The 21,142-nt window shown below is 39.7% G+C and overlaps 1 protein-coding gene across 1 annotated transcript; it reads right to left on the bottom strand.

Annotated features, from left to right (window-relative positions):
* Positions 1 to 1,835: 1,835 nt before the first annotated feature.
* Positions 1,836 to 20,823, bottom strand: LOC136678651 (HEAT repeat-containing protein 3-like). Its single transcript, XM_066656729.1, has 15 exons — positions 20,623 to 20,823; positions 19,047 to 19,219; positions 17,721 to 17,808; positions 16,693 to 16,796; positions 15,119 to 15,228; positions 12,757 to 12,897; positions 11,994 to 12,313; positions 10,325 to 10,415; positions 8,784 to 8,935; positions 8,346 to 8,428; positions 7,656 to 7,792; positions 5,511 to 5,599; positions 5,133 to 5,276; positions 3,873 to 4,049; positions 1,836 to 3,479 (listed from the first exon to the last, which is right to left on the bottom strand). The coding sequence occupies exons 1-15, from the start codon at positions 20,752 to 20,754 to the stop codon at positions 3,369 to 3,371; spliced, it is 2,052 nt and encodes a 683-aa protein (XP_066512826.1). The 5' UTR covers positions 20,755 to 20,823; the 3' UTR covers positions 1,836 to 3,368.
* Between the last annotated feature and the right edge of the window lie 319 nt (positions 20,824 to 21,142).

Genomic DNA, 21,142 nt, shown 5'->3' with positions numbered 1-21,142 from the left:
CTCTGGAGGGGGCGCCCGTCCTTCACAGGGCAACACAGACACACACACACACTCACACCTAAGGACACTTTTGAGTTGCCAATCCACCTACAAACTTGTGTTTTTGGACTGTGGGAGGAAACCGGAGCACCCGGAGGAAGCCCCACACTCCTCACAGACAGTCACCCGGAGGAAGCCCCACACTCCTCACAGACAGTCACCCGGAGGAAGCCCCACACTCCTCACAGACAGTCACCCGGAGGAAGCCCCACACTCCTCACAGACAGTCACCCGGAGGAAGCCTCACACTCCTCACAGACAGTCACCCAGAGGAAGCCCCACACTCCTCACAGACAGTCACCCGGAGGAAGCCCCACACTCCTCACAGACAGTCACAACCGGAGGAAGCCCCACACTCCTCACAGACAGTCACCCGGAGGAAGCCCCACACTCCTCACAGACAGTCACCCGGAGGAAGCCCCACACTCCTCACAGACAGTCACCCGGAGGAAGCCCCACACTCCTCACAGACAGTCACCCGGAGGAAGCCCCACACTCCTCACAGACAGTCACCCGGAGCAGGAATCAAACCCACTATTTGCACATTATATTACGTCCATTTTATTAGATCACTGACCATACCAAAGCACATTGTAGTTCTACAATTACAGACAGTAGTCCACCTAATTCTCTGTATAATTTCTTATCCCCTTTAAATCCTGTTCTTTAGTGGTCAGGCCCCTCAGAGATTAGATATACTTTGGTTGGTGGATCATTTTCAAGGCTGCAGTGATACTAGCTCATATGTTGCTGTACACTTTGTCTTGGTTTTCCTCTAGTCCTTCCATCGTTTGAACCATTCTCAGTCCAGGAATGACACTGAGGGCTTTAAAAACTCCAGCAGCACTGCCGTGTTTGATTCACTTGTACCAGCACAGCACACGCTAACACACCACCACCACGTCAGTGTCACTGCAGCGCTGAGAATGATACACCACCCAAATCATACCTGCTGTGTGAGGGTTCTGAGTAGAGTTTAGATACAAGGTAGGTGTTCATTCTTCACACACACTAGGGGACGTGCAGGCTGCCAACCACCTCTGCGCCCAGATCACAGTTTGGGAGTTAGGTGCTTTGTTCAAGGGCACTTCAGCTGTGAATTAATATATTAATAATATCTTGCCAGTCCCAGGAATAGAGCTGGAGATCCTCTGGCCTCAAGCTGATTTCTCCAACCCCAAGGCCATAGCTGCCCCCTATAAAAGTTATTTATCTTTTCATGATGGATTAAAATCAGAGAAGAGTATCTCATTTGTCCTTCAAGGGCCCTTCGTATGAACAATATATTTTTTAAATATACTGAGCAGTTTGGCATTTGCCACTGTTGGTATATGCCAACACCTGTAGAGCCACATTTACTTGGAAGATCTAGCACAAACTATAAAAATTCATTATCTGTAACCGCTTATACAGTTCAGGGTGGTGGTGAGCCCGGAGCCCACCCAGAACCACTAGGCATAAGGCAGGAACACACCCCGAGGGGGGCACCAGGCACCCACAGAATGACCGACACACCTTTGGACACTTTTGAGTCGCCAATCCACCTACCAATGTGTGTTTTTGGACCGTGGAAGGAAACTGGAGCACATGGAAGAAACCCACGTGGACACATGGAAAATACACCAAACTCATCACAGACATCACCTGGAGCGGGACTTGAACCCACAAGCTGTGTGACTGTGACACTACCTGCTGCACCACTGTGCCGCCCTCTATAAAAAACAGTATATTTAATTCATTGTTTACCAAGGTAGTAAGCTCAAGAACATAGAAATAATCCAGAGTAAGACCATAACAATATTTTTAATTTTGTATTTTCTCATATTTTGTATGAGAGGTATATTTGTAATTCCATTTCATTATCTCACTTAACAAAAATTGTGCTTGTTGTAATTTAAAGCATCAGGATCTGTTGCAAACAAATACATCACTCCAAACTTTACACATATAATAAAGATCTCAGTAAATATTTAGGCAGAAAAAGAAATTATTGGTGAACGGATGAAACACAGAATCATCTCAGACACAACAAGTTGTTTATCTCTTAATTCCACCCATTTTTCATATTTCTAAGAAAAGTCTGTATGAAGAGAATCGTGAGGGGAATTTAGAGAAAAAGACATTCAAACCAAAATAACAGAATGCACAACTTTTTCTATATGTTGAGACATGTAGAAAGAGGCGGCATTTTAGCATGTAAGGATCACTTCTAAATATATCCAGCTTTCAACCAACACTCAGCACCAAATTGTTTAGCATTAAAAGGCATTACCTCAATCTTTGGCACTCAAAACAAAACAAATTTGTACATATCCCAACAAACCAAGTGAGCAGAAGTCAGGAGGGGCTTATTTTTCTGCACAATGTATTATTAATATATTGTCAGCCTCCAACATCTGCCCATCAGGCATTTCCTCAAGTCACTGGGACCCACAGCAGCATTCTGCCTCCTTGACTGTGGAGTACACACACATCTCTGTTCAGGACAGACTCAGCCTGGAGAAATGTTTCATTAGCATATGATGGAACATTCACTATTTTACACCAGTGCTGGAGTTTGTACATCAAGCCCCAATCAGGAATTGCCAAAACAGATGTACAGCTACACCAGTGCCACTGAACGGAAGTTAAACAGAGCTAAAATATTTAAGTCTTGACTGTAAAAATAAAAACATGGGTTAAAATAAGACAAATTTTATATTTGTCAGTAAAAACTTGAATGTCACTATATTACAAAATGTAAAAGTTTTGTAATATAAACATTTTGTAAAAGTAGTTTTGGACCATTTCTGTTGGTTGACTGATCATTAAATGTAAAAAAAAAGTCAGCTGGTAGACATTCTTATGATACAAGAAACAAATTTTGAGGCTCAGATCTCGGAACTCAAGCAGAGTTATTAAAAATATTAAAAACAAAGTCAATTTCACAGAGTGAAATACTTAGGCCTGCTCTCATTTCCCTTCATTCATAATATTTATAACAATTAATCAAAAACTATTAAAAAAAAATACATGAAACATAGCAATAATAATTTAAAATTTTTACTGTATAGAACCTCATACTCCAGGCTGAGTTTAAGTTGTTAGATATGGATACATAGTTTATTTCATAATGCTGGCTGAAGTCTTCTACTGGCACAAAAAAAACCCAGGACAGTCAGTTTCAGCAATTCCTGTTTGGCACTTACATTACAAACATTTAAATTAAAGTATTAGTCCCCATTCTTAAAGGAGGTCCAAAAGCTCCAGTCTGAGTCCAAGAAATTCTAACTAATTGTAGGAGAGCACAGGGTGTTTGTCCAATGAAGGGAAATTATTGCATATTCTCATTATTTCGGCAGGGTCTCCAGGTAGCCAATGAACCTCCGTAGGTTAATTTTGATGTTGTCCAGAACACACAGTTGATCTGGGCTGTACTTCCCTCTTCCTTCCTTCCGGATCTGTTGAACACGCATACAAACAAAGAATAAGATTGTGTGTCCACATTTGTTTGAGTCTTACTTCATTTAGTTAAGTCAAGCCCAGTTGCAGTTCTTTGTCTTTTGTCTTTTTTGTGCCTCTGTCAATAAGGAGTCCTAATTAGATATCACTCACAACCATATACCTGCTGCGAGGATGAATATACATATATTTACACAGGATTGGTATCTCTCATACAGCACGGCAAAAAGTGACCTGGTCATCCCCAATAACAATTACTAACATTCCAAAACTCATATTTAGACAGGGACTTTTTATGCATTATATTTCCTCTTTAATATAATCTTGCATCATCAATACATGGGCATCTGAACATGTTTACATGACTAATGTGTGTGTTTTCTTGTTGGTACCTTGGCTTTGAACACCGGCTGTAGGGATTTTAGAGCCGAGAGAAGGTTGATGTTGTGTGCTGCTCTCTCTGCCTCATCTCCATCAGCAAATACATCAAACAGAGCATCCAGCGCCTCTCCACACACCACCAAATTACAGTCCTTCGATGCTACATTCAATAAAGCGTTTCCTATCAGCTGGAAAAGTAAAAATTCAAAACAGTGAATCATTTGATGGATATTTGTATTCAGCAACCATAGATGATTAAAACATTATGGTCACCTGCCTAACACACTTAGCCCAGCTCTGACCCACCAAGGTGTAAGTGACTTTATTAGATATCTTTAGTGAACGTACACTTTAGTGTTTGGCACCAAGACATTAACACATCCTTTACGTTCTGTAAATTTTGAGGTTGCACAGTTCTTCTAGCACTTCTTCAAATTAATCTGCACATAAACAACCAGATTCTGGGTTTCCCTGCACAACTGCCCAGAGTATCACGCTCATTTCACTACTGGTGTTTTAGACAGATGGTAATAAATGTTTTGGATCCTTGGTGTATATACAGAACATATCCCTAGGTATAAGTATGGAAGATCATCTCTCTCGTTTTAATGGTTCTGTCTTTCCTTGTTTCATTTTAACCATCTTTCTATTTTACATTACTATGACACTCTGTTGACACTCTAAACCACAGATATTCTAGTTCCACTTATAAAAGAATGCTGTGTAGTATTTTTACCCTAAAATAACAGCTTCAAAATGATTGTAGACATGTTATAGTGAGAACAGCACCTCTCTCACTGCTGTGCTGGGTTACTCCCCTAAAAACTTGGCTATGCAACTTGAGAATCACAGGGCGCTGAACTCTCATGAGAACTGCTTAACGCTTTACAGCACATAGCTCACGGGTGTTTTGTTCGCTACAAGAAGAATCTAGCTCAGTTTTCACAATACGGATATTATGGCAGAGGCTGGAGCAAGGAGGAAAAAGAGAGAAAGGCGCTGTACAAGTTAATATTGGACTGACTTTACTCAGTGGAGGGAACTAAGAGAGAGTTTTACACAAGACAGAGACCCTTTTCTTGATGTGTTGCTGTGTTAGTTAGTGATACGTTTTTAAGGAAATCAGATGTGCAGTTGTAACAAATGTGAATATCCCTCTGCTCAAAAAGCTTACACAGTATTCCTTTAAACAGGTGAGTTAAAAAACATATTACCCAATGAAAATGACAAAACAACAACAGAAATCTAGGCCAAGGTTGGTGTTGTATTACCTGCAGTGTGTCAGCAGAGCCTTTGTCTTTGGCAAGTGTGCTTCCTGTGATGCCCAGGATGGCCAGAGCATTCACTCTCACGCTAACCAGATCACACCGTGTTGCTGCCTCACACATACTCATCAGCTGCTGAGGGCTCATACACTGTACAGTCAAATGATACACACAAACATCACAAATAATTAATGCCACTAAATTATTTTCACTCCACAGTAATTTAGGCTGAGGTTGCTCACACGCAGTATGTTGCAATGATGCAATGTGTATCCTGAAATCATACCTATATTTTACGTTTAAATTTTAACAACATTGCAACAGTCATGTATCAGTGTAAGATTAAACTATTAATAGAATTGCACAGGCAATGTGATGTCTAACCTGAGGGATATTTTTGGAAGCCATTATTTGGAGAAGAGAGCGCATGGCACTGGTCACAGCCTCTAGAAACTCCTCATCCTTCAAGACTTCTGCAAAAGTAAACAACACACTCAAACCCCCTAGAAACGAATGACAATGTTTTTTTAACTCACTCAGCAGATAATGGGCAAACAGTATAGACTTCTATGCTTAGAATTCCAGCTAATATTGTTGTCATTAACAAAATCTGCTTCCAACCCCTGCTTTAATATCACTCTCCCCAGGCTTCACTCGCTACGCTCTCTAACCTACGAACTAGCTCGCTAACTAAGGGGACAGAGTATACACAATTTAACCAGTTTGAGTGGAGGTGCTCTAATTTCAGGCACAAAGCTGACAAAATGTACTGCGGCATTGCCTCGCTTCATTGTAAGTGTGTTGTTTGAGCATGTTAGGCTGTTTTATATGACTGAGTTTTAGACTTCATTTGCACAAAAACTTATGTTGATGAGCCTGAATACGGGTGGAGTGGGGTGACCAGTTTTTACCACTTGTACTTGCCTGAATGTGGTGGAGCGTTGCCTTTACCAATAATCACATTTATCCAAAGATATAAGAATCTCAAAATTAGAAACCGAATATATACACAATGAACAAATATCTGAATACCCGAATATGTGGAGCCAGCCCTATTGTTCAGAAAATCAGCTCTCAGCGCCGGCTGTAAAATTTAAAGCTGCAATTTGGCTCCCAGCATGGCTCCGCTCGCTATGTCATTTGCTAACTCATGTGCTACAATGTGACACTAAGGGCACAGAATTTACACAAATAAACCAGAGCTTCTTTGAGGTGTAAATTTAACAAAATGAACTTTAGCGTTCCCATGCTTCACTGTAAGTAGGTTGCTGTGACGTGTTAGGCTGATTTAGGCTTCGTTCAAGACTTTTATGCTGACAAAGCTGAATACATGTGGAGTGGAGGGTTGCCTTTATCGCCACGTTTATCAAAAAAAATTCTCTGAATCTCAAATTATAAACCAAATACCTACCCAATAACCAAATATCCGAATATTTGGGGCCAGCCCTAATACAGCTATGAAACCATGGCAGTAATAATAGAAAAAAAAAAACCCAACCTGAATTGATTTATAAGAATTCTGGATGATGGGAGTGAAATTCTTCAGTGACATCAGATTCATGTTCTGTAAATTTCATTGATTCTAACCTGATGAGCTGAAGATTAGAGAAGAAAGATGTTGAGCTACAGCCTGAAGCCCAGCAGCTCCACCCAAGCACTCTAACCTGCAAACTAGCTCGCTAACTAAGGGCACAGAGTATACACAATTTAAACAGTTTGAGTGGAGGTGCTCTAACTTCAGGCACAAAGCTGACAAAATGTACTGCGGCATTGCCTCGCTTCATTGTAAGTGTGTTGTTTGAGCATGTTAGGCTGTTTTATATGACTGAGTTTTAGACTTCATTTGCACAAAGACCTATGTTGATGAGCCTGAATACGGGTGGAGTGGGGTGACCAGTTTTTACCACTTGTACTTGCCTGAATGTGGTGGAGCATTGCCTTTATCAATAATCACATTTATCCAAAGATATCAGAATCTCAAAATTAGAAACCGAATATATACACAATGAACAAATATCTGAATACCCGAATATGTGGAGCCAGCCCTACTGTTCAGAAAATCAGCTCTCAGCGCCGGCTGTAAAATTTAAAGCCGCAATTTGCCTCCCAGCATGGCTCCGCTCGCTAAGTCATTTGCTAATTCATGTGCTACAATGTGACACTAAGGGCACAGAATTTACACAAATAAACCAGAGTTTCTTTGAGGTGTAAAGTTAACAAAATGAACTTTAGCGTTCCCATGCTTCACTGTAAGTAGGTTGCTGTGACGTGTTAGGCTGATTTAGGCTTCGTTCAAGACTTTTATGCTGACAAAGCTGAATACATGTGTGTAGGAGTGGAGGGTTGCCTTTATCTCCACGTTTATCAAAACCCAGTTACCGAATATCCGAATATTTGGGGCCAGCCCTAATATAGTTATGAAACCATGGCAGTAATATTAGAAAAAAACCCCAACCTGAATTGATTTATAAGAATTCTGGATGATGTAAGTGAAATTCTTCATTGAGATCATTCTTCATTGATTCTAACCTGATGAGCTGAAGATCAGAGAAGAAAGATGTTGAGCTACAGCCTGAAGCCCGGCAGCTCCACCCAAACACTCTACATCCATCACTGACAGGATGTTGTGGAGACATGTTAAAGCCCGACACTGCACCCTCTGCATTCTGGAAAAATAAAAGTGTGCTTTGGAATGCGTTTCAAAAGCTCCTTGCACAACTTTTTTTATTCTGCTTTTAAATGGGATTAATCAATCCCATTTAAAATGCATGCAAATAAACTAGTGGAAATCCTGGTAAGGCATAACTTGTAATGCACTAAACAATACAGTACGATACCAAAAGTTTAATGTGTGATCACTACCAGATACATTACTTGAAAAACAAATGTCTTGTCACCATAGATCAGGTATTTGTTTAAAAATTAAGGACACAGTGTCATTAATGTAAAATACTAAATACTGGGGGGTGTTTGCCTTGCTCAACTAACCTGAGAATGCTGACAGAGTTATATACATATATATTCAGAATGAAAGAAATTGATGTAATATAATATTGACTGACAATAGTTAAATGGCTTAGTCCCAGTAAAATACCTATTAAAACATGGATGTGTGAATGACTCAAGCCATAGAGACCACAGGCATAAGTAGGGTTTTTTTTCCGAAAAGAACAATTTAAGTATATTATAAGAAAATAATAAATAATTAAGTAAAATTACTTTTTAATGAGGCATCTCCATGCTAGGTCTTTGCTGCAGATCTCCAGAGCAACATGGCTGGGAGACTCCGCCTTCTTCATAACCTGAGGCAAGTGTGTGTGTGAGAGAAAAAGACCTTAATTAAATATCTTGTTCAGTACAGCTCAGGTGCAGGCATCAAATAACTGCACAGATGTCACCAATACAGCATTCATAAATGAGGCCTTCTGCACCATCTTTAAAACTGATATATCATTCCAGTGCTTTAGAACACAAAGCTATGACCTGGAATCCCAACCCACAAATAATGCCTGTAAATGAAATAAATGAAGTGATGATATTCTCCTAAGCAATGTATTAAATGCAGTCATCAAAACATACAATTCAACAGTCTGTCATGCAGTGCTATGAGCAAAGAAAGAAGCAGGGAACCTTAAGTTCTGCAGGTTTGTGTGTTACCTGCTGGGGTATATTGTGGTTGAGCAGTGTTGTGTGTAGCTCAGCAGAAAGACAGAGAGGTGAGAGAAGGCTGGTGTTTGCATCAGAGCTGTCAGCACACATCTCACTCTCATCACTGCTCGACATCTCCTCCCATTCATCATCAGATGGCTCTGCACAAAAACACATACAAAATCAGCACAAGTCAACACATCTTCACTTCATCACTCTATTAGTCATTCCCAATTTTCTTTTTCTTAAATGCTTATACACCCCCATCACATCCAATCACCTATCAGCTGCTATTAAAGTAAATGTAAGACTGAGATACATGTTGGATGTTCAAATAAGCAGATTTGATCTCCCATGGACATTATCAGTGACAGTAGGTACAGTGAATATTGGAAGCATTCAATTGTAAATGCTGATGATTGAAAAACAAAAATTATTGTGGATATTCAGTAAATATAACATACAAAATTGTGTTATTAATAATATATCACATGGAACTTGTGGCACTTGTGCATTAACGGTGCCAGTTGGGCTAGGAACAGCCTTAGTCACCAGGGAGGCCAGTGTGGATTTACGGTTGTTGATGGTAAAGGGTAAGGTAGGACTATAAAGCTGGCTTGGAAGGGGTGGGTCTGGGATGCCAGACTTCACGGTTGAGCCTTCTGGAGGTGTTGTGGGCTTAATTCACAGAAATACCAACGAGAGGAGGTGCCTACTTGATGAACCCTGAGAACAGCTAGTGATACAGTGGCTGGTTTGGGTACTCATGAGCTGGGCTCAATGAGCAACTGTAGTTAAGGATAGCCGTTTGCTGATTGGTTCATAAATGGCCACAGCAACCTTAGTGTTGAGGTGTAGGATTCAATGGGAATTTTGGTGGCCGCAGGTAGAAAGAGAGTGTGGTGGGCCCTATGTGACGCTCTAATGGATTGGCATAGGATATTTTACATCTTGTGTACGATTATAATATAAAGAGTAAGTACAATGGCAGTTATAACCAGGTCTTGGTCTAAATAAAATTTTAAATGACAAAAATTAATGTCACTTACTTATTACAAAAAAGCTTGTTCAGAATGTTGGATAAACACATTTCCCACTGCATTAATATTTGAAATGCTATTTAATGAAGCAATCAGACAATATCTCCAATAACTTTTCATGTTATGCAATAGCTATTTAACCAAAACCAAGTGGCATGAATAAGGCACAGATGCTGTACTAATTTTAAACATGGCCACCAAATGTTAGGGACCCACTACATTGAGTTTCATTCAGGGACAACAATCTGATTCATCATCCTGTGAATGAATGCTAGCCATTTTTGGTGGGAATACACACGGCTTCTGCTGTGACTTGTTTGACTTGACTGAACTATACTGGATTTAATATTATTCAGGGGAAAAATAAAAATAATTGACTGACAAAACATTCCCAAGCCCTATATTAAATAATAAATGTGGTAAACTGGAATTTCTAGACTTTTTTTTGTCACAAAGTTCATCTTAGAGCTTTAAACAATATGCTAATCTCTTTCAAACCCCCACACACACCGTCTGAACAGCACATGTTGACAATGATCTCCAGTGAAGTTTGTTGCGCTGTCAGCAGTGCTATGGCCTCCCTCAACTCCAATCTGTCCCTCTGGAAACACACACACACACACGTGGGAGAAAGAGAATTTATAAGGACTTATAATAATTGACAGTCTAGTTCAGAAATCATATTTACAGGCTGTTAAAGTTAGACAGTAGTGCCAAGATAGTAATTTTAAATGAGTCTTGTAAATCATGCTGACCGGTGGCTTCTAGCTCTTCTGTATTCTAGTCACAATACTAGAGACTGTACACTTTTCAACTGCAATGTGCATGAAGCACTGTACACAGACCTAAAAATCTCACTCAAGATATGGACCACATGTTGCGTGACTATCTCTGAGTGCTACACCAGCATATCCTAAATTTCCTGGATTGAGCCGTCACTCCACACAACACATTTCCAGCTCTTATTTTCCAAATGATCTGGATCTTGAACCAATCCCATTCAAGATTCTTAGAACCCTGGTGCTGTTCAGCGAACTGGCTCATGCTTGCACCAGGTTTGATGGGAACCAAACCCATCAAACTCACAGAGCTACTGTCTGTTTTAACCAGGACATCACCAGAGCCATAGATAACTGGATAAAGTCAGGAAAGAGTCATGGTTTATCCACTGTTTACAGCAGGTTCAGATCTGGCTGCACTGACCACAGCTCCAAAAACTGATGAAATGTTTTGCTATTTTTTTTTATGTTGCAAGTTTCTTTTGTGTTCAAATCAGAAAGCAGTCTGCTGCACCATAACTCTTTAATCTCTGTTCTTTAGCTTACGATGTCCATGGACATTGTCAAGATTCTAAAGAACCCATTATTCTTTGGTTCCGACTGGATAAGACCTACAAAACCTACAGATGTCGGTGAAAATGGGCTATTCCACTGCTCCACAGCACAATCCTGAGGGTGTTTAAATATCCCTCTAGCTGACATATTGTATTGGGCATGGTGACCTTGTGGGTCATGTGAGGGCGTTCCAGAATATTCTATTGTATTCTACTCCATACAAGTGTAGTATCCCATTCTGTTTTTCCAAGCTGTGTTTGCGGAATTGAAAACAGATCTGCAATGGATATGACTTCAGTGGGCAAGGTTTAAAGGGCAAAACAAGTATCTGGTCCTCCTCTCGCTTATGGATGTCACTGTGAATTAGAAACAAAAAGTAGCCTAGCACAAGAGGACAGGGGTTATAGCTGAGACTGAGATTAAGGGGGCAGGGGTTATGTGTATACAAAGAGAAAATGGGGAAAAAATTGCTGTGACAGACCACACTATTATGGAAATTAAGTGTGCATACTAATACCTTAAAATGTGCACACAGAAAAGACAAATGATGTTTAATCTAAACTGTCCTTTTTGAACATTTTGAGTACAGTACTATTTAAAATACTGGAAACACCTTTAAAATGTATGTAATGATTTTATCTAACATAAATTATGTTAAAACATTTACAAGTTTTATATAATTACTATACAATGAAAAAATAATTATGAAGAGTTGTAGATATTTTTAAATGTTTTTCCAAATACTGCACAACATAAATAAGTAAATTAAGAATTATACACAAAAATGATTCCAAAATTATGACATCAGCCTAAAAAGAAAAAAACAAAAAACAAATTCAACTCACAGGGAGAAAATCAGAGAAATCTTTATCTATCTTTGCCTGTTTTCCATTCCTTTTTCCTCCATTCATCTTCACTTCTACATCTCCCTCTTCCTCCATCTCCTCCTCTTCCTCCATTGCACTTCCTTCTGGCTGCTTTTCTGTTTGTGCTGAAACTGACTCTGCTGAGCTGTTTGCCTGCTGGCTTCCCTGGGCATGCCACAACTCTGAGATGACCGTTCCTGCATCCAGACTAAGACAGTGCACCAGAGTGGACACCACTGCGGTCAGGGCCTCAGCCTGACGTGTGGAGGAGAAACAAGCCTTCAGGTTCCAGACTGATCCTGAGAAAATAAAGAGAAAAACAATTCACTTCCGTAGGACATATTACCCTTTTCTCTTAAGAAATTTTAGGTCACTTTGAAACTAATTTAACGACAAGATACAAATTGTTCCCACCATAATAAAAATACAAGAAATGTATCTTGACTGTGAAATTTTGAATCAGAAAACCACAGCCAGCTTTTCAAAATACTGGAGAAAAAGGTTTGCTATGACTGCTCTGATGCTGACAGCTGGAAATGTTAATCAAGCCAGAGACATCAAGTTAATAAACACAAAGAAAATGGTGTTGGATAATAATTCACACATTGCATTTGCAATATAACTTCTCTTCTGTATATAATGAGCTATAAGTGAGAACTAATGAAATATATTCCATTCAATGTAAATATATTAATGTAAAAAACGTACTACCAAAACAGATTTAGAAATATTTCAGGTGTACCTGCAGCTAGTGTGCGAAGGAGAACATGCTCCATGCTGGTCTGCGTGGAGAGCAACACGCTTTCCAGGGCTGATAAAACTGCCCCGTTCACATTTCCAGTCAGGTCAGAGTTATCCTCTGTCACTGTCTGCAAGCAGTGGGCTGCATACAAACACAAAAAAGCATTTAGTCACGTTGCAGAAGCATAATCTCAGTCTGAAAAAAAAATTAGAAGAAGCAACCTTCAACTCAAATGAAAAATAAAAAAGAAAGAAAAAATCCTGACTAAGAAATAATCATTTCTCATAAAATGACCTGTTCCACAATTATTGTCACCCTTAACAATTTCTTGAAAATAAATGTATTTGAACCATTTATGTCATTTCTACTGTAGTGTATAAAGTGGATCAAAGTATCTAGGACCGGTTACGAGGTCTCCCAAACAATCATCAGGCGCTATCTACATGCCAACAAGCTGTTTGGGAGGCATGCACGGAGAAAGCCTTTTCTGAGTTATACTCATAAGCATAAACGAATGGAGTTGCCAAGCGGTACTGGGATTTTAACTGGAACCGTGTGCTTTGGTCAGATGAGACCAAGATTGAGCTTTTTGGCAACAAACACTCTGGAGTAACACCAAGGATGAGTACGCAGAAAAACACCTCATGCCCAATGTTAAGTATGGGGGAGGATCGGTGATGCTGTGGCCCTGTTTCTCCTCCAAAGGACCTGGGAACCTTGTAAGGACATGGGATCATGAACTCTTTGAAATATCAGGACATTTTGAATCAGAATCTGGTGGCCTCTGCCCGAAAGCTGAAGATGGGTCATCACTGGGTCTTTCAGCAAGATAATGACCCTAAACATGTGTCCAAATCTCCTCAAAAATGGTTCACAAGCCACAAAATCAAGCTCCTCTCATGGCCATCTCAGTCCCCAGACCTCAACCCAACAGAAAACCTGTGGGGTGAGCTGAAGAGCAGAGTGCATAGGAGAAGACCCAGGATTTAGAGAGGTTGTACAAAGAGGAATGGTTGAAGATCCCTCTTTCTGTATTCTCCCATCTTGTGAAGAGTTATAGGAGAAGGTTAAGTGCTATCTAGTTGGCAAAAGGAGGTTGTACAAAGTACTAACACCAGGGGTGCCAATAATTGTGACACATGATTTCATTCAAAAGACTTATTTCTTAATGTGTGATTTTTTTCCCACCAAATAAAGGCACTTGAATTAAAGCTTAGATTGTTCTCTTTCTTTGCATTGTTGTACTATATTATTAAAAAAATAAAATAATTTATTAGAAGCCAAAGAACACTTCTTAACCCCCCCCCCCCCCCCCCCCCACACACACACACACACACACACACACACACACACACACACACACGGCAGATATACAGAGAAAGCAGAGAAAGATGAACCCACTATGATTACATATTGATTAAGAACTGCACCTTAAGGGGTGCTATACCTCACATTTTCACATTAAGGGACTGCTACTGTGTTCTCAGCATCAGATTTTTGTTCTTGCTTACATAACCCTGAAGTAAAACATGCATTTTCTAAGTGTAAGCAAAGTTCATGGCCAAGTCTGTGTGACTGCTTGACCTGTACGTCTGACTGAGCTGTTTAACAAGTTTTTAACTAAGAATTTAATTCAGAATAGTGCAAAAGTATTTAGTATTATGTTGTCTGGCACCTGGTGTCAGTTCAGTGTTGCCTTGATATTAATCTCTAGGGATGACAGAACCTGGTTAACTAACTGGTGAAAAACTGATGATGATATTTACAACCTAATACACATTTTGTCCTCCACTCCTGAGAAAATTATGAGTCAAACAATCTATTGCTTTTCAACAATCTCTGAGATGGTTTCCTGACTTTATTTCCAACTTGATGCACATCTGGAATTTAGTAGGTAGTTTTCGCATTGCACCACACATTTTATAGAAATATTCCTGTCTCAAAAACAATGGATGCTTGAAAATATTCTCTTAACCATTTACTTGGATTGTTCCAAAATGAAATGAAAGCCATCCTCTCTTTTCCGCTACGCTGTTCTTCTTTTTACTGTTTACGCAGTATACTGTAAATGGAATGTGATCGTATGAACATTCAAAAAAAAAAAAAAGCCAGTCCTGTAGTAATGTCACTGTTGCAAATGTAAAACGAATTGAAGTGCCATTATAACTCATAAAAAAGCCACAGCTGCTGAGCATATACTGTATTGTGTGTTGTGTGTGACAGAAATAACAAATACTTGAATATACTAAGCTTATTGTTAATAAGAGAATTAAAAAACATTCTAATGACTATTCCAATCATTCTACTTCCAAATATTTTAATGGAAATAGGAAGGCACTTATAGTGCATTTGTGTGTATCACCTGCTGATATAGCAAGCTGGATATTGTGTGGATGTCTCTCAAGGCATGGCAACAGTGTATCCAGAAGTCCAGATCTGTTAAATACTGCCACTGCTGTGCTGCTGTTCTCACTATAAACAAACACAAACACATACAAACTCCAAATAAATTAAGATAAAAATCTACAAATCTCCATCTATATTTTAATAAAATGTAACATACACTGATTGATGAGAGGCACTAGGTCAATTAGATAGATATAACTCATAAACTTACAATTACTACCCTATATTAAACCCAGATCTACATTACAAATTCATAGAGGCATGTCTTTATGACAGAGAATAAAAAAGCATCTTCACATCAGTTAAGTCGCATTGCATTTCCCAAATTTACATGAGCTGAAAGTAATTAACTCGCTTGTGACAGTCGCTAAATTACAGCGAACCATATACAGTAGAACCTCTACTAACAAACGCCTATACTAACGAACTTTTCAAGATACGAACCGGGCACTTGAATATTTTTTGTCTCCACCAACGAACCATGACTCTAGAAACGAACCAGAGCCTCCGCCAAGCCGACGGCTGGAAATGGCCACTGACCCCAACAGGCGAGTCTCCCAGCGCACCCAGACTTGCATGAGCTTTTAACATTAGCAAATTATAGTTTTAGCAATTTAGCATTAGTGTAAATAGCAGACATCAAAACTTGTGCTAAGTTGAGCCGTATCTACGCTTCGTCTCCCCACATTCACCCACCCAGACTTCCTGTCATACAGCCAGTGCCTGTGTTACTCCTCCAGCCAGTCGTCACGTCTTCAAAGTAGCGATATGTAACCGCTTAAAAGTTTTTTATTTCTTTTTTTTTATTACTGTTACCACTGCATTTCTTTTTTTATTATTAGTAATGCTACATGTATTTTTTTTTACTAATTTGAGAGTTTTGTAAACATATATCAGTGCAAAAAGGGTGACTTTCTGGGTGGGGCTGGAACGCATTAATTGCTTTTCCATTATTTTAAATGAGGAAAATTGACTCGAGAAACTAGCTTTTCTACTCACGAACCGGGTCACGGAACGGATCAAGTTCACAGTAGAGGTTCCACTGTACTTTGTTAAATCTACATAAGCAGCTTCTATTTTTCAGTTTTATCCCAGCTCCAGGAATCTTTCTAAGTTTCCCCAGGAATAAAAAACAATTGGCTAGTTTAAGTTAAGATCATGATAACTTGTAGGGAGTGTTCTGTGTTATACCCTCCGGAGCACCAAGTTCAGATATCTCATAGTCATTCAATATATGGACGTAGCATAGCAAAAATATTATAACACATTTGTAAAAATGCTTTGATGAGGATCTGAATATTCTGTTCCAACCCTAAAAGCAGCTTTCAAGGGCTGAAAGTTGGCTTTCACTTTCAAAGCTGCGAATTATATTATTTTAAAAGCTACCACACTGAAAATGTCCAGAACCAAATTGAGAGACAATAAAGCTATTTAAAACACAGTAAACGTGTTCCAAAAATTGTGCAAAGCCTTGGCAGATAGCTCTGGCAATGTGTGAATTGCAGAGAGAGAAAAGAAATTCAGAGGTACCAGAGGTTCCAGAGTAGGTTCACAGCTTGATGTGCCACATCTTCCACTGTGTGCTTTTGTTCTTTTTTCAATGGGCTGGAATCCACCTGGAAACCTACACAACACTGCAGCAATAGAAAGTCATCCATGATTAAGTGTTTAAATGCCCACTGAACTAATCACATACATCAATAGAGAAATCTTCACGCAATCAACAGTGTGAATGTCACTCTTTATTAAGTCTTGGCTGATGTTCACAAACCATTATAAGCTCAGTATAAGAAAATGATTAGAGTAATGAAGTACAAATGTGAAAATTATGGCCCAAAGCAATAAAAAATACTTAGGCGGCTAGTTCCTTTTAGCTTGGATCAGTAGACCATAGTGTATAGGACCATAGGGTAAATTTCATTGCTGTCAAAAAACAGAGTAACTTTATAGAAGAAAAAATGGAAGTCAAAAGTCCTATTCAGACAGAATCAGTTTAATGTAGGGAGCTGGGGTCATGTAATTTTACCATAGGACATCAGTCATGTTTATAGTGAATTCACACAGGACATAAAAAAATAAAAATAAAAATAGTTAACATAACAGAGACAGGAGTGAATACTTAATTTATGCATCACTGTCACACAGTGTGGATCATACATAGCAGTGCTACTGGAGCTTTTAGACTTTCACCACTGTTCTGAGAACAGCCTACTAATGAAAAATATTCATCCCTCAACAACAGTATTTTGTGATCAAAATTCACACTGAATTAATATAATCTGGGTTTAGTTTTACTTCACTGATTTAAATCTACTGAGGTAATCTGGTAGTAACTACTTTACCTCATGTCCACAGGTAAAACGAATCCCATCTAAATAGGTCAAACCTAAAAATATTTTATACCAAGTAATTTTGGAGCATTTCTATTGAACCATTCTTCATGGACTTTCCACACAATGTGAAGGAGGGCTGCTGTGTTCAAATGATGTGGTAAACTACAAATCAACAAAAATGCAGATATGTTTTTTTTGGACATCAATGATTGCAAGTACTTTTACCTCCTTGAGAAGGGCAGTCAGAGGAGTGAGGACATCCTGCCGCACCATATCCTCACACACATCCGGGCCTCCACATGCGCTCAAGTTTCTGTCAAAAACAATATACATATATATTATTCTTCTCAATAACCCACTTCAAGTAGCCATTCATTGTGCATGGGTGGTGTCAGGCTTTCAGTCACAGATGCATAAATAAATAATACAAAATTAAGATTTTTAATATGACACCTGCCTAAATATCCCAATGCAAAAACCTAAAACATCAGTAAAAAGAAATATACTTTGTCTACAAGCTGAGGGCGATCAGCAAAATCGCTGGTATTTGCTTGTTAAGTGTTATGCCACACGTCACGTTTCACCATTTCTAGGTCCAATCGCGCCTTCAGTCATGTGTCATACATTCATAAGAAGTATTTACTGTTTGAATAAAGCTGAATGCCTCAATCAATTATGTTATCTCAGTTCAGTAGTTCAGGGAAAGGAATAAATTCAACATAAAAGAAGCAAACGGCAGCACGTTTTGCACATTCACAGCTCATACTGGTCTGTGTGGACAGACTGTGCTGCTCCGTCTGTGGAGCAGAGGAGCCACATCAAGGGAACTGTGTCTCCTGGAGACAAGCCGCCGCAGAGAGAGAGAGCTGTCTCTCTGCTCATGGTCAGTCCCAGTCTTCTAACAAGTTGTGCTACCGGCGATTCTCTTCTATAAAAAGTAGCTAAGGTTTGTACAGAATGTCGTTGGTGCTAGTCGGGTTTTTGTTTTTAAAATAACTCGCTAAAAGGTCTGAAAAGTCTCTATAGAAAAATCATTAAGGGGTTGGCCCTGTGGCACTCGTTGGAAATACCGCTCTTATTTTAAAACTCTTCTTAAAGTAAGATACTTGTTATATGGGGTATTGTACTATTACCTTGCGCACAGAGGAATTTGTTCTCCACATTTAACCATGCAATGCAATCTGTGCAGTGAAACAAAAAGTGAAGCTTAACTCTTCAGAGAAAGCTTTCCTGAATGTTGAAATACTGCTTTAAATAGGTTTTGATTACTTCTACTTAAACATTGGTGAAATAAGGTACAAATGTTACATAATAACTTCTGTATCAAAAATCCACTCCAATTTATCTAAAAGATTTTGGATAGTGCTTCACCACTCCAGACAACCGCTACAAGGCCACCTCTCTACGGAGCTTATTTCTGAGGTGGGTTTATACTCCTTTAGCCAGATCTTGAATATGACCATGTGATCCTAGGCTGATGCCACATACGGTATATTGTAGATATTGTAGTTTATGATGTGTATAGCCTTTGTTTGTATATATGGTCTTTACCTGAGTGCCCCAGAAGCAGTCTCCCTCACTGCTAAGCAGCTGTCCAGTAGCAGTGGCCCTAACTGCCTCACTGCATCTCTCTGAAGGAAACTGGGAATGGCCTGACTCTGCTGCACAATACGTGAAATACTTGCGCATGCATACTCACGTACATCTGCACATGGATTCTGTAACTAAGAGAATAACAGCAGGAAAGTAAGTCAGAAAAATGAAGCAGCTGTGAGATCTACAAAAAGGCAAACAGATGGATAAGTATTCATTAAGACAGTGACATCACTCCATCAGGCAAACTGAAACTACGTATGCTTACATATAAAAACAAAAGCTGTCAGTCAAACAGACAGAAATACACCTCAACCAGTGCATTCAAAGTTAATTCCCATTACATGAACGTGATAACCTAAAGTACAGCTAAAAAACGACACGTCTAAAATATTCTGATAAACTAGGGTGACCAGATCTGTGATGGTGAAAAAGAGGACACGTCTCGCTGTGGGGGGGGGGGGGGGGGGGGGGTCCTCTACACCTTTATTTGCTACACAAAACATGTGAATTTATTTTTTAATTCATCCGAGAATCTACATTTACGTTTCGGCATAGCTGCTCGAGATGAGGGTAGGTACATGAGCTTTGCCTGACGTAAACAAGGACTACTGACGCGCAGACTGACCAATTAATTGTTTACAGAGAAGGTTATCGACCAATAACGGTAGCTCTACAGTCAGACCGTCCAATCAGAACATTTTAGGCTACTTCACCACTCCCCCTTCTCACTCAAGCGAACCAATCGGAGTAGAGGAGGGCGGGACTAGTTTGTGAAAGAAACGCTTCTCGAAGTTCTATGTAAACTCTAGAAAAACAAAATCCCGGACGTTTGTGAAATTCCGCACGGACATTTTTTTAGTCTAAAAAAGAGGACATGTCCGGGTAAAAGAGGACGTCTGGTCACCCAAGATACACTCCATTTAAAAGTCAGAACAATCACCCGGTTTCACAGAATGAATCTCAGGTTTTTCTTTACTCCCAACATAGTGCAGTGCGTAGGCCTTAAAATAATGTCTCCCAGACACAAAGAGTGCATTACTCGTCTATACGAGGGACTTCTGAATTCATACAGCAGTCCGAAACGACTTACTGGTCATTTTAAGGCACTACTTGGTAAGCTATCACAACTCGCCTAGTGCACTATGTAGGGCGTAGGGAGCCATATGGGATTTGGCCAGAGTTTGATTCAGTTTTTGGTTCCCAGTTAGTCAGACAGCTAAAGTATTAAAAACACTTACATTTACTGAACAATCTATGTTAATACCCAAGACGCTATTTCACAGCTGCTGAAACTATAGCTAGCCTTCTTGTTCAAATGTGAAACATGACCACGTAATTTAAATGGCTACACCATTTAAGTTGGAAAGAAATATATCGGATCAAATAAACGTAGGTCCTGCCTTCTGTTTCGTCGTGTGGCTTGAAGGGACCACACCACCAGTGGCAGTTATTAACGTATATAGATTAAGAGTTATCAATATGCATGGTTATTTATGTAGCTTTAGCGCTTAGCTCACTTAGCTATCACTACCTTCTCCAGAAACTCTGATGCCGGCGAGTCGTCGTCCTCATCCGCCTCCAGAGCGTCTTTAACCGCGGCCACACTCAGACCGTCCGGAGAGTACTGCGGCCGTTTGAACTTGTTATTCTTTGCCTTTCCCATCTTGTGGTGTTATCTTCAGTGTTAAAACGTGACTTCAACCAACTACGTTCACTGCCATGTGGACCTAAGACTGTCCGAAACCATAGCAACCTGCCGGAAAGCAAGCATAACTGTCGCGAAGGAGAATTCGAGTGGCCCTAGAGCACACCCTTGTGGCACTAACGCGTGATTACCGTTCGTTTCCATGAGAAAGACTCTAGTCAGGGTTTGAAGAAACAAACCCAGAACCCTGGAGCTGTGTGACAGTGACAGCCACACTGCCTGCTAAGTTTTTGGCCACGATTTCATACAGTAGCTCTGAGCCTTTAGTCCCCAAAAATGGAGACAAGGAATAACAACAACAGATTATCTGTTTTTCTAATCCCACAGGCAACTGCTATAACCATTA

This window comes from Hoplias malabaricus, chromosome Y (genome assembly GCF_029633855.1).
Source record: "Hoplias malabaricus isolate fHopMal1 chromosome Y, fHopMal1.hap1, whole genome shotgun sequence".
Classification (NCBI taxonomy): Eukaryota; Metazoa; Chordata; class Actinopteri; order Characiformes; family Erythrinidae; genus Hoplias; species Hoplias malabaricus.
This window is presented reverse-complemented; position numbering and strand designations above follow the sequence as displayed.